The 13,275-nt window shown below is 51.7% G+C and overlaps 1 protein-coding gene across 6 annotated transcripts; it reads right to left on the bottom strand.

Annotated features, from left to right (window-relative positions):
• Positions 1-113: 113 nt before the first annotated feature.
• On the bottom strand, positions 114-12,962 carry INCA1 (inhibitor of CDK, cyclin A1 interacting protein 1). Of its 6 annotated transcripts, none has more exons than XM_051825308.3 (7): positions 12,824-12,962; positions 9,393-9,477; positions 3,976-4,101; positions 2,056-2,095; positions 1,524-1,717; positions 657-795; positions 114-454 (listed from the first exon to the last, which is right to left on the bottom strand). In XM_051825308.3, the coding sequence occupies exons 2-7, from the start codon at positions 9,434-9,436 to the stop codon at positions 308-310; spliced, it is 690 nt and encodes a 229-aa protein (XP_051681268.3). In that variant the 5' UTR covers positions 9,437-9,477; positions 12,824-12,962; the 3' UTR covers positions 114-307. The 6 variants fall into 6 exon arrangements, with proteins under 6 accessions (XP_051681268.3, XP_051681270.3, XP_051681273.3 ...); XM_051825310.3 differs by having other exon boundaries at positions 9,393-9,480; positions 12,824-12,958; XM_051825313.3 differs by lacking the exon at positions 3,976-4,101.
• Between the last annotated feature and the right edge of the window lie 313 nt (positions 12,963-13,275).

Below are 13,275 nucleotides of genomic sequence, written 5' to 3'. Positions count from 1 at the left end.
AGGGACCGAGGACGGACCCAGGCCGAGCTCCTGGGAGCTGGCCCTGGAGAAGCGAAGGAGCGCCCCAGCCCTCAGTCCCCGCGTCAGTGCACAGAGAGGACGACGACGCTGGCTCCATTTGCTTGCTCTTTAATAACGCAACAGAGAGAATATGGGCTCGGGGCGTTTTCGTGGGCAGGGCAGGTGGGCGTGGGAGTGAATGGCTCAGAGGACGGGACAGGGCTCCGTGCTGGCCGCGGAGGCGATCGCGATGACCTGGGCCGGGGCCGCAGGCAGCACCAGCATCCTGGGCACAGGTGCTTTCCGCTTACTCCTCAGACTCCAGCTCCACCCCCCAGGGGCGGTTAAAGGGGCTCCTCCTGGCTGTGGCAGTGCTGAAGGGGGCCAGAGAGCTCCACTGCCTGGAGGAGCACGACACCTCCTGGCCCAGGGGACTCCAGGGAGACCAAAGCAGCTGTAGACGACAGAAATTACAGGGGAAAGGATGGGAGAGGAGGCTCAGCGGATTTGCTGGTCCCCAAGCCCGGGTACCCGTCTCCAGCTCTCACCAAGTTTGTTTTTCTTCTCAAACTAGCGCTCCCACCTGGCTCTTGGCTTCTGCTGTCTCCACGCAAGACCGAGGACTCACACCAGCCTCCCCCGCCCCCCAGTCATACCTGGGCACTGTCAGGAGCGAGGCCGTGGTCCTCTTCCAGTTCAGAGTATCCCGCGGTGCTGTGGAATCCACAGCCCTCTCCTTCCAGCACCAGGGGCTCGGACGCAGCCCCAGAGCTGCCCCACTGGCCCCTCTTCAGCCTGCGGAGATGGCATTTAGGAGATGGCCAGGCTTCCGGCCTCTAATCTTCACTGAAACACTGACCGCTGGGACCCAAGGCACTGCCTTTGACCTTCAGCTCTGCACCCGCAGCTCTTCTCATCTAGGACTGCAGTGTGCTCACTCCAGGGACCCAGCAGTGACCCCAGAGCATCCCACACCCGCCAGTTCTATGGTGTATTTTCCTGTCTGGTGATCCCGTTTCCACCCCTTCCACCTCCTGGGGCTCAGCCTCCATCCCTCAGTTCCCTCTGTCTTTCCACATTACAAAAATCCATCCCATTTGGGGCCAGAGTTTTGGCTTAGCAGGTTAAGCCACTGCCTGCAATACCAGCATCTCATATGAGTACCACTTGGAGTCCCTACTGCTCCACTTCCAATCCAGCTCCCTGCTAATGTGCCCACCACCCACGTGGGAGACCTGTGGATGGAGTTCCAGGCTCCAGGCTTCAGCCTAGCCCAACTCTGGAAGATCTGTCTCTCCCTGTTTGTAACTCTGCCTTTCAGATATATATATATATATATATATATATATATATATATATACATATATATATATATATATATAAACACAAACATTTTGATTGCACCAAACCCACAGCTCCTTCCCAATTTCATTCCTTGAAAGCTCTCAACCCCTTCCTTAGCTCAACACAGCCTGCACCCAAACCCTACTTGGCTCCCAGAGCCCACTGTCTGGCCTCCTTACTCATTGATGGTTCTCTGACGCTTCCTTATGTCCTCCAGATGATAAGTGACAGCCCTGACCCGGGCAGGGATGCTCCCAGGTCCCTGCTGCATTCGTTCCAATTGTGGCCTCTTTCTCTTTCTTCTGCAGAGCACCTCAGGGGGTAGAAGTCCTTCCGGGGGGTACAGGCCAGGATGAGAGCAACCAGTGGCTCTCTGTGCCAGACAATGGAAAAGGAGATAAAGGAGAGAACTGGGTCTTGGGAGAGCTTGAACTGAATTAGGGAGCCAAGGATCTTGGGAAGTCTAGCTTTGATCTGGAAGACCCTCTTGCATCCCAGCAGGAGGTATTTCAGAGCAGACAGAACAGTGACAAGAAACCTGGAGTCCAGCCCCTCTCTCCTAAGTCTAAAGTCTCCACAGAGTGAGGAGAGGAAGGCCTGGTCAGCGCCCTTGTTGGTGAACACCAGAGGGAAAGGTCATTAGGAGCTGAAGACAGGTGGGAGAGGGTGCACAGTTAACAGAGAAGTGCTGAAGGGCAGACTTTGTCATACCAGCGTGGGCGGAATGTACTTTTCCTCCATCCAGGTGGGACTGTGAACACAAAAAGGGGGCTAGGGTCAGAGGGGACATGCTCCATACATATTCCTCTCTGATGAGTTCTTCCAACCACCTTTCTGGCACTGGGGGCTAAAATGTCTGTCAGCCGGTAGGAAATTCTGCCCAGGCCTGATTGGTGTAAGAATTTATGGTAGTTAAAAATTATACAGTCTGGGATGGCCATTTGGCTTAGTGGTTAAGATGTCGCTTGGAGGGGCCAGCGCTGTGGTATAGTAGGTTAAGCCTCTGCCTGTGGTGCCAGCGTCCTATATGGGCACTGGTTCGAGTCCCAGCTGCTCCACTTCTGATTCAGCTCCCTGCTAATGTGCCTGGGAAAGCAGTGGAAGATGGCCCAAATGCCTGGGCCCCTGCACCCACATGGAAGATCTGGAAGAAGCTCCTGGTTCCTGGCTTCAGATAGGCTCAGCTCCGGTTGTTGCAGCCATTTGGGGGAGTGAACCAGTGGATGGAAATCTCTCTCTCTCTCTCTCTGTCTCTCCTTCTCTATGTTTGTAACTCCACCTCTCAAAAAAATAAATAAATCTTTAACAAATATATGTTGCTTGGAATGTTCACATCAGTTGGCTTGGGTTAGAATCCTGGCTCCACATCTCTCTCTCTCTCTCTCTTAATAAAGATTTGTTTTCTTATCTATTTATTTAAAAGGCAGAGTGACAGAGATTGAGAGAGAGAGAGAGAGAGAGAGAGAGAAAGAATCTTCCATTGCTGGTTCACTTGCTTAATGTTTGCAACAGGCAGGGCTGGGCCGGGCCAGAGCCAGGAGCCAGGAGTCAGGAACTCCATCCTGATCTCCCAGGATGGGCAGGGACTTAAGTATTTGGGCCATTTTCTGCAGGTTTCCCGGCAGCCAAGACAGGAACCAATGCTCTGATACAGAGTGCTGGCACTGCAAGTGGTAGCTTAACCTACTGAGCCACAGTGCTGGCCCCTGGCTCCACTTTTTTTTTTTTTTAACGATTTATTTATTTGAAAGGCAGAGTTACAGAGAAGGAAAAATAGGCAGGGAGAGAGGGGGAGAGGGAGAGATCTTCCTTCTGCTGATTTACTCTCCAAATGGCTTCAGGAGCTTTATCTTGGTCTTCCATGTGAGTGCAGCCAACTTGGGCCATCTTCTGATGCTTTCCCAGGTGAATTAGCAGGCAGACAGATAGATTGGAAGTGGAGCACCCAGGACTCACACCGGCACTCATGTGGGATACCAGCATTACAGGTGACGGCTTAATCTGCTGTGCTATAGTGCCTGCCCTGACTCCACTTCTGATCCCAACTTTCTGTCAGCAGGTGATGGCTTAAAAACCTGGGTCCCGGGGCCACTTTGTGGCAAAGCAGTTAAAGCCGCTGCCTGCAGTGCCCACATTCCATATGGATGCCAGTTCAAGTCCTGGCTGCTCCACTTCTGATCTTGCTCCCTGCTAACATGCCTGGGAAAGCAGAGGAAGCTGGTCCAAGTCCCTAGGCCCCTGCATCTACGTAGGAGACCCAGAAGAAGCTCCTAGCTCTTGGCTTTGGATCAGCCCAGCTCTGGCCATTGCGCGCTCGCTCGCTCTCTCTCTCTCTCTCTCTCTCTCCCTCTCCTTCTGCTTCTTTGTAACTCTGACTTTCAAATAAATAAATCTTGAAGAAAAAAAAAAAAACACTTGGGTCCCTGCAACCCATGTGGGAGATCCGATTGCATTCAGGACTCCTGGCTTCAACCTGGCTCAGTCCCAGCTGTTTCTGGTATTTGGAGAATGAACCAGTGGATAGAAGCTGTCTCTGTCTCTCTGCCTTTCAAATAAAATGAAAATAAATAAATAAAAATTTAAAAATTGTACAATCTTACCTTCCCACCCACTTTATCCTTCTGTACTCACCTGGGCCTTTGACTAAGGTTCTCCCAGAAGACATCTCCGTAACGCTGGGACATCTCCAGAACCCTGGGTGAAAGGTTCTGGGAAGGTAAGCTGGGCGATGGAGATCGGCTGACCACCCTGGAACACCTGAGGTAAGGACAAAGTAGGCTTGGGCCTGGTTCTTCCCTTACCCAAGCATTCCAGGTGCTCATCCTTTCCATGGGACCATGCAGGTTCCCTCAGGCCATGTCCTCTCTCTGCATTTTAGCTGAGAAAGTGAGGACTTCAGTATGAAAGATTAGAACTAAGGTGGGGATGGAGACTGGCTATTGTTTGAGCCTCAGATCTCACTGGAGCTCAAGCTTCTATACCTTATAGCCTTATTAGCAAGCATGGTTGTCAAAGAAGAGGGTCCTGGCCACACAGGGTGATGTGACATGTTCCTTTAGGTCTATGCAAGGATCCACAAGAGAGAACTCTTTACTCCTACTTTGTGTCCCCATCTCAGAAGTACTAACATTCTGGTAGATAGGGAGGGGTATACAGAGCTTTTTGAGAACAGTGCTCACCACTTCCAAAGTCCCCAGCTGAGTAACCTCTAGGAAGTAGAGTGTTCTAGGGCTTAGACCTGGAGCCCTTTATCTGCTCTGTCTCTCCTTAGATGACCTCACCCAGTCCCATGACTTTAAATGCCTCCAATGTACTGATGACTTCTAAATCTCAATTTCCAGCTCTGGTTTCCCCCTCGGCATCTGCTCCCCAGGCTTCCCAACCCCAAAACCCACTTGCTTGGGCCCCAAAACCTACTATGTATTTACTGTCCCTCATCTCCCATAGTCAGTTTACCAGCAAGTTCACTTGGTTATTTTATATATATATATATATATATATATATATATATATATATAATATGCCCAAATTTGACCACTGCTCACCATTTCCATTCCCACCACCACATCCCAGGTCATTTTGCCCTTCCTGTACTGCTCAATGGCCTCTTTCTCCTCTCCCTGCTTCCACTGTCATCCATGCACAATCTGTTCTGTGCAGAGAAGTGAGAGTAACCTTTTCAAACCATTTGACATGATATAAGGTTTGAGACATACTTCAAAATAATCTGGGGTGGAAGGGGCTGGACAGGTGCAGAGATGATTATCTGTATAATGATAATTACTGAGAAGGGTACATCTGGTTCAGGAAACTAATTTTTCCATTTATGTATTTGTTTGAAATTTTCCATAATAAAACAGTTGAAGAAAAAAATCTGTTTAAGTTGCTTCCTTACTTAAACATTTGACAGATTTCTATTAGATTTTATTTTAGGACAAAATTCTATTTTCTTTGGAATAAAATTCAGAGTCTTTTCAATGGCCTAGAAGGTCCTATATGACCTGGCCTCTGCCTAACTCGTGACTTTTCTCTCCACTTTTCCCTTTATCACTAAGTCTCAGTACATTGGCCAGCTTCCTGTTCCTACAACACACTAAACTTGTTTCCTTCTTGGGGTTGTTTTGTTTTCTTTTTTTTCTTTTTGAAAGGCAGAGAGACAGAGAAAGAGATAGATCTTCCATCCCCTGCTTTGTTCCCCCAAATGCCTACAAGTCAGGGCCCCAGCCAGACCAAAGCCAGGAGCCTCAGAGCCAATCAGCTTTCCCATATGGATGGCAGGGACTCAAGCATTCGAGTTATCACCTGCTGCCTCCCACGGTGCACATTAGCAGAAAGCTGGAACTAGAGGTGGAGCCAGACTTAAACTCAGGTGTTCTAATATGGGATGTGGGCTTTCCAAGTGTTCTTTTTTTTTGACAGGCAGAGTAGACCGTGAGAGAGAGAGAGAGAGAGAGAGAGAGAGAGAGAAAGGTCTTCCTTTTTTTCTTTCTTTTTTTTTTTTTTTTTTGGCAGGCAGAGTGGACAGTGAGAGAGAGAGACAGAGAGAAAGGTCTTCCTTTGCCGTTGGTTCACCCTCCAATGGCCGCCGCGGCTGGCGCGCTGCGGCCGGCGCACCGCGCTGATCCGATGGCAGGAGCCAGGAGCCAGGTGCTTTTCCTGGTCCCCCATGTGGGAGCAGGGCCCAAGGACTTGGGCCATCCTCCACTGCACTCCCAGGCCACAGCAGAGAGCTGGACAGGAAGAAGAACAACCGGGACTAGAACCCCATGTGCTGGTGCTGTAGGCGGAGGATTAGCCTATTGAGCTGCGGCGCCGGCCATCCAAGTGTTCTCTTGACCACTGTTCAAAATGCCTGCCATGGGAGACCAGGAGGAAAGCACCTGGCTCTTGTCTCTGGATCGGCGCAGTGCGCCAGCTGTAGCGGCCATTTGGGGGGTGAACCAACTGTCTAACTCTGCCTGTCGAAAAAAAAATGCCTGCCACCTACCACGCTCCCCTTTTTAAATTTTTATTTATTTGGGGGGCAGAGAGACGAAGAGAGGAAGAGAGCTCCTATCTTCTGATGTACTCCCCAAATGCCTGCAGCAGCCCCCAACTGTGGCCAAAGCCAGGAGTCAAGAACCCAGTCCAGGGTAGCAAGAATTCCTTCAGCCATCATCACTGTCTCCCAGAGACTACACCATCAGGAAGCTGGATATTGAACCTGGATACTTAGATATAGAATATGGGCATCTAAACTGCTATGTCAAACACCTGCTTGTTGAGGTTTTTTAATCTAATACTTCTCCCCCTTGATTCTAATCTAGACTAGCTCCCTCTTATTTGAAGATCTCAATTTGGGGCCGGCGTTGTGGTATAGTAGGTTAAGCCTCTACCTGCAGCACCAGCATTCCATATGGGTGTCAGTTCTAGTCTTGGCTACTCCTCCTCCCATCCAGCTCTCTGGTATGGCCTGGGAAAGCAGTGGAAGATGACCCAAGTGCTTGGGCTCCTGCACCCCTATGGGAGACCTGGGGGAAGCTCCTGGCTCCTGATTCAGAGCAGCCCAGCTCCAGCCATTGCAGCCATTTGGGGAGTGAACCAGTAAATGGAAAACCTCTCTCTCTGTCTCTCCCTCTCTCTGTAACTCTACCTCTCAAATAAATAAATAAATCTTTAAAAAAAATCTTAATTCAAATTCTCCAGAATAGTCTTCCACAGTCATCTTAAGTAACCCTGCATCTTCTAAGACATATACTATATTATAGTATACTCCTGTGTGTTTTTTGTTAGATTTATTTTATTTATATGAAAGTTTGAGTTACAGAGAGAAAGAGAGGGAGAGACAGAGAGCTATCTCCCACCCACAAGTTTACTCCTCAAATGGCCACAATGGCTGGAGCCCAGAGTTTATTCTGGGTCTCTCACATGTGTGCAGGGGCCCAAGGATTTGGGCCATCCTCTGCTGCTTTCTCAGGCACATTAGCAGGGAGGTAGACTGGAAGTGGAGCAGCCGGGGCTTGAACTGGCACTTGTATGGGATGCCAGTGTCACAGGCAGTGGCTTTACCCACTAAGCCACAATGCCAGCCCCTATACCTCTGTTTTCTTAAAAGATTTGTTCATTTGGGAGCCAGTGTTGTGGCACAATATATTAAGCTGCCTACAATGCCAGCATCCCATATAAGCACCAGGTTCAAGTCCCACCCACTCCACTTTCAATCCAATTTCCTGCTAATGTGCCCGAGAAAGCAGATGATGGTCCAGATGCTTGGGCTCCTGCCACCCATTAGGGAGACCCAGATGGAGTTCTGGGCTTCTGGCTTTGGCCTGGCCCAGCCCTGGCCATTGCAGCCATTTGTGGATTGAACCACTGAATGGAAACTCACCAAATGGAAGCTTTCTCTCCTTCTTTGTTGTCCTGCCTTCCAAATAAACAAAGTGAGTGAGAAAACAACAGAGAGTAAGATCTTCCATCTGTTGGTTCAGTCTCCAGATGGCCATGGCTGGTCTGGCCAAAGTCACATTCCCAAAACTTCATCTGGGTCTCCCAAGTGGGTGCAGGGACCCAAGCAGTTAGTCTACCTTCCACTGCTTTCCCAGGCACATTAGCAGGAAGCTGGGTGGGAAGGAGAGCAACCAAGTCTCAAACTGGCACTCTGATATGGGATGCCAGTGTCACCAAGTAAGTGTTGGCTTAACCTGCTGTGTCACAATGCTGGCCTCTCTTGCTATTTTTTTTTCATGGTAATCATCACTAGCTGAAATTGTATTTATTTTATTTTTTTATTACAAAATTTCCAGGGCTGGCGCTGTGGCGGAATGGGTTAATCCTCCATCTGCAGTGCTGGCATCCCATATGGGCACTGGTTTGAGTCTTGGCTGCTCCTCTTCCAATCCAGCTCTCTGCTGTGGCCTAGAAAAGCAGTAGAAGATGGCCCAAGTGCTTTGGCCCCTGCACCTGAATGAGAGACCCGGAAGAAGCTCTGACTCTTGGCTTCAGATAAGCATAGCTCTGGCCATTGCAGCCATTTGGGGAGTGAACCAGCAGAAGGAAGACCTTTTACTCTGTTTCTCCATCTCACTGTCTGTAACACTACCTCTCCAATAAATAAATAAATAATCTTAAAAAATTTTTAAAAATTTTAGGGGCTGCACCTGTGGCATAGTAGGTTAGGCCTCTGCCTGTGGTGCCGGCATCCTGTATGGTACCAGTTCGTGTTCTGGCTGCTCCTCTTCACATCTAGCTCTCTGCTAACGGCCTGAGAGAGCAGTGGAAGAAAGGCCCACATGCTTGAGCATCTGCACCCATATGGGAGACCTGAAAGAAGCTCCTGGCTCCTGATTGGCCCAGCTCTGGCCATTGCAGCCATTTAAGGAGTAAACTAGCAGATGGAAGACCTCTCCCTCTTTCTGTCTGTAACTCTGCCTCTCAAATAAATAAATAAATAAATCTTAAAATTTTTTTTAACTTGAAATCAATTGAGATAGAAGGACGGAGAAACAAAGATCTTCTATCTGCTGGCTTACTCCTCAAATGCCTGCAATAGTCAGATTGGGCCAGGATGAAGCCAGGAGTCTGGAACTTAATTCAGGTCGCCCATGTGGGTGGAAGGAACTCAAGTACTTGGGATATCTCCTGCTGCCTCCCAGGTGGGACATTAGCAGGAAGCTGAAGTCAGAAGCAGCACCATGACACAAACAATGGCACTTGGATAATGGGAGGTGGGTGTCCCAAGCAGTGTTTTAACCACTGGGCCAAATGCCCACCCCCATTCTTTATAATATTATATAATTATATCTTTATATAATTTTATGTTACACATTGTCTTCTCCTTCTGTAGAAAATAGGCTCTATAAGAGTAGGACCCCTGTCTTGCTAGCTACTGCATCCCCAGTGCCTAATACAATGGGTAGAAGATTACAGTGAAAAACTGTTACACAGAGTAATAAATCCCCTGAGATGAGGCCTTGAGTTTCCCGTTCTTTATTTCCTACTCCGGGAAGAGCCAGCCATGCAATCTTGCTCCATCCTATCCCCATCCTCCCCACCCAGTAGGGAGGACTCACTTGGCAAAGGGGATGAGGTTGTCTCCATATTCCTGTACCTGCATGACTGGACTGGGCTGGGTAGTTCAACTGAGTCTCCTCCTTGCTGCTGGGAGAAAAATGGAAAACAAATCACTCACTATGCAATGGCTGTAGGGATGAGACCAATCTAGAGCCTGGAAAGCAGATGTGTGCATCCTGAAAAAGCAAAAAAGAGTTTAAAAGGTATTCCTAATACTCAACTGTTAGCTGAACCTACAGGTGGAAGACGGTAAGCATAGGGAAAGTGGATGTGGTAAGACGTAAAGGAGAAAGTATATTTTCTGAAGTACATGCATGCAGCAAGTAAAATTTGCAGATGGCTTTTAAGTGACTTAAAAGGTAATAGGAGGCCGGCACCGCGGCTCACTAGGCTAATCCTCCGCCTAGCGGCACCGGCACACCGGGTTCTAGTCCCGGTCGGGGCGCCGGATTCTGTCCTGGTTGCCCCTCTTCCAGGCCAGCTCTCTGCTGTGGCCCAGGAGTGCAGTGGAGGATGGCCCAAGTGCTTGGGCCCTGCACCCCATGGGAAACCAGGAGAAGCACCTGGCTCCTGCCATCGGATCAGCACGGTGCACCGGCCGCAGCACGCCAGCCGTGGCGGCCACTGGAGGGTGAACCAACGGCAAAGGAAGACCTTTCTCTCTCTCTCTCTCACTGTCTACTCTGCCTGTCCAAAAAAAAAAAAAAAAGGTAGGTAATAGGAAAGGATGAAATGAAAAGAATGACAGGTGGAGACTGAATGCGGCAGGGGCATTTGGGAGCAGCAGGCATAGACTCAGTGGTTGGGGGCAGGTAGAGAAGTGGTAGAATTGAGAGATAGTAAAAGAATCAGGTACGAGTAGCTGGTGGAAGTATGGTGGTTGGAGAGAGTAGTCAGTTGGCAAATGGGAAAGAGAGGCATTTGGGAATGTCTATAGGAACGGTGAGCAGAGGGGGGCCAGTGTTGTGGCGCAGCATCCTGTACTGGGACACAAGCTGGAGTCCCAGCTGCTCTGATTCAGATCCATCTCCCTGCTACTGTGCCTGGGAAGGCAGCAGAGGATGGCCCAAGTGCTGGAGTCCCTGCCATCCGCATGCTGGAATGGAGCTCTGGACTCCTGGTTTCTGAATGGCCTAGACCTGGCTGTTACAGCCATTTGGAGAGTGAACCAGTGGATGGAAGATTTCTCTCCCTCTGTCACTCTGCTTGTCAAATCAATCTTGAGATAGAGATAGAGATAGAGATAGAGATAGAGATAGAGATAGAGATAGAGATAGAGATAGAGATAGAGGTGTCAGTTGTACAGAGCCAGAATTAGGGGCAGCAAAAGACAGCCACAGTCAGTCAGAATGGGCAGGAAAGGCATGTAAGATAGGAGAATGTATATAGGCTGCACAAGGGACAGAGAAAGCTAACTGGAAACTGTTGGAGGCGAACAACTATTTATCCAAAGGCAGCTGGGGACGGGCTGAGCAAAAAGTGTCAGAATTGGCAGAAAGGGCAAGAGGGGTCCAAACGGGGAATCCTGGGCCAGGAGGAGCTCAGCAGAACCCAGGGGGCAACTTGGGGGGCATTATGACTTTGGAGACTTGGGCCTAAGTGGATGCCCTCAATCTAAGGGGAGGAGTCAGCGCTGTGGTGTAGCGGGTGAATCCGCCGCCTGCAGAGCCAGCAACCCATATGGGCACCGGTTCGAGTGCCAGCTGCTCCACTTCTGACCTAACTCCCTGCTACTGCCTAGGAAAGTAGTAAAAGATGGGCCAAGTGCTTGGGAGACCCAGAAGCAGCTCCTGGCTCCTGGCTTCAGATCGGCCCAGCTCCAGCAGTTGCTGCCATTTGGGGAGTAAACCAGCAAATGGAAGATTTTTAGATTTATTTTATTTATTTGAAAGAGTTACAGAGAGAGGTAGAGACAGAGAGATCTTCCATCTGCTGGTTCACTCCTTAAATGGCTACAATGGCCAGAGCTGAGTCAATCCAAAGCCAGGAGCTGGAGCTTCTTCCAGGTTTCCCACATGCGTACAGGTGCCTAAGGACTTGGGCCATTCTTTGCTGCCTTTTTTTTTAAGGATTTATTTATTTATTTGAAAGTCAGAGTTACACACAGAGAGAGGAGAGGCAGAGAGAGAGAGAGGTCTTCCATCCGTTGGTTCACTCCCCAATTAGCCACAATGGCCAGAGCTGCGCGGATCAGAAGCCAGGAGCCTGGAGCTTCTTTCTGGTCTCCCACGTGGGTGCAGGGGCCAAGCACTTGGGCCATCTTCTACTGCTTTCCCAGGCGCATTAGCAGGGAGCGGAATTGGAAGAGGAGCAGCCAGGACTCGAACCGGAGTCTATATGGGATGAGGATGCTCCAGGCAGTGACTTTTTTTTTTTTTTTTTAATTTTTTTTGACAGGCAGAGTGGACAGTGAGAGAGAGACAGAGAGAAAGGTCTTCCTTTGCCGTTGGTTCACCCTCCAATGGCCGTCGCGGCTGGCGCACCACGCTGATCCGAAGCCAGGAGCCAGGTGCTTCTCCTGGTCTCCCATGGGGTGCACAAGCACTTGGGCCATCCTCCACTGCACTCCCGGGCCACAGCAGAGAGCTGGCCTGGAAGAGGGGCAACTGGGACAGAATCTGGCGCCCCGACTGGGACTAGAACCCGGGGTGCCGGCGCCGCACCGCGGAGGATTAGCCCAGTGGGCCGGGGCGCCGGCCGCCAGGCAGTGACTTTAACCCACTGCGCCAGAGCGCCGGCCCCATGAAGACTTCTCTCTCCCTCTCTCCCTCCGCCACCTCCACGTCTGTAACTCTTGTCTTTCAAAATAATAAATAAATCACGGCCATTTGGGGGGTGAACCAACAGAAAGGAAGACCTTTCTCTCCCTCTTTCTCTCTCTCTCTCACTAACTCTGCCTGTCAAAAAAAATTTTTTTTAAAACATCCAAGGGGCAGGATGGGCCTTCAGGAAACCTGACGCAGGGCAACAGGAGGGCCACGCAAGCCTAGGAGGGCAGATGAGGACCCGAGGGGCCAGGCCGGGGCCGAGTCTGGGTGTCCGCTGGGGAGGGGGCGAGGCCTGCTGGGGGGAAGGGCCAGGCTTGGGAGTACAGCTTGGGCCTGAAGGGGTCAGCGGGACCCTTGCCAAGCGGACTAGGGCTGCCCGGGCCTCCGGAACAGCCAGGCCTGAGGGCGTAATCGGGTGTGAGAAGCCCAGCTCCTGAGGTGGCGGCCCCACACCTGAGGCGGCCACCCTGGGTCGCTGGAAGGGGCAGCCTGGGCCGGCGAGGGCGACTCCGGCCTGAGGCGGCACTCCCGGCCTGAGAGGGCGGCTCTGGCCTGAGGCGGCGGCCAGGGCTGCCGGGGCTGCCGAACTTGAGGGCCCGGCAGGGACACACAACCCCCGTGGCTGCGCCGCCGCCGCCGCCGCCCGCACTTGGCCCCAGCACCTGAGGCAGCTGCGCGGTGAATTCTAGAACGATGAGTCCGGCGGGGAGGAGAGAGGCGGTCACCGGAGTCGAGGGAGGCGCCGGCCGGTGCCGCGCGCTAGGGGCGGGGCCTGGACCAAGCCGCCTCGGGGGCGGGGCCCGACCGGAGGCTCCGCCCCCTCGGGCGCGCCTCCGACGGCGGGCGTGCGCGGGTCCCGGGCTCGGGGAGGGGGGGGTGCCCCGGGGTCCGCCCCCGCCGCGCCTGGCTTCTCAGGCCTTCCTAGGATTCCCGACTCTCGGCCTCCTGCCCACCCTTCTGCCTCCTCCCCTCGGTTGCCAGGTCCCGGTTCGGTGGGCCCCACAGTGCGGGAGCGTTGCCGCTTTAACAACAGTAGCCCCGGCCGCTCCCGGCCCCTGCTCGGGACAGCGCGCGTCCGCGTCCGCGCGCGCGCGCCCGCCCGTCCCCCGCCCCT

The sequence above is a fragment of the Oryctolagus cuniculus genome, chromosome 17 (assembly GCF_051225735.1).
Source record: "Oryctolagus cuniculus isolate XC-2025 breed Fujian yellow rabbit chromosome 17, ASM5122573v1, whole genome shotgun sequence".
Classification (NCBI taxonomy): domain Eukaryota; kingdom Metazoa; phylum Chordata; class Mammalia; order Lagomorpha; family Leporidae; genus Oryctolagus; species Oryctolagus cuniculus.
This window is presented reverse-complemented; position numbering and strand designations above follow the sequence as displayed.

Bases quoted from the DNA above. Each gene is read 5' to 3' on its own strand.
- INCA1 (XM_051825308.3), bottom strand. From the start codon at position 9,436: ATGCAGGTACAGGAATATGGAGACAACCTCATCCCCTTTGCCAA. The intron at 1,718-2,055 runs GTATGACAAAGT...TGTCTGGCACAG, and splicing joins AGTACATTCCGCCCACGCTG to AGAGCCACTGGTTGCTCTCA. The intron at 455-656 runs GTATGACTGGGG...TGTCGTCTACAG, and splicing joins TCGCTCCTGACAGTGCCCAG to CTGCTTTGGTCTCCCTGGAG.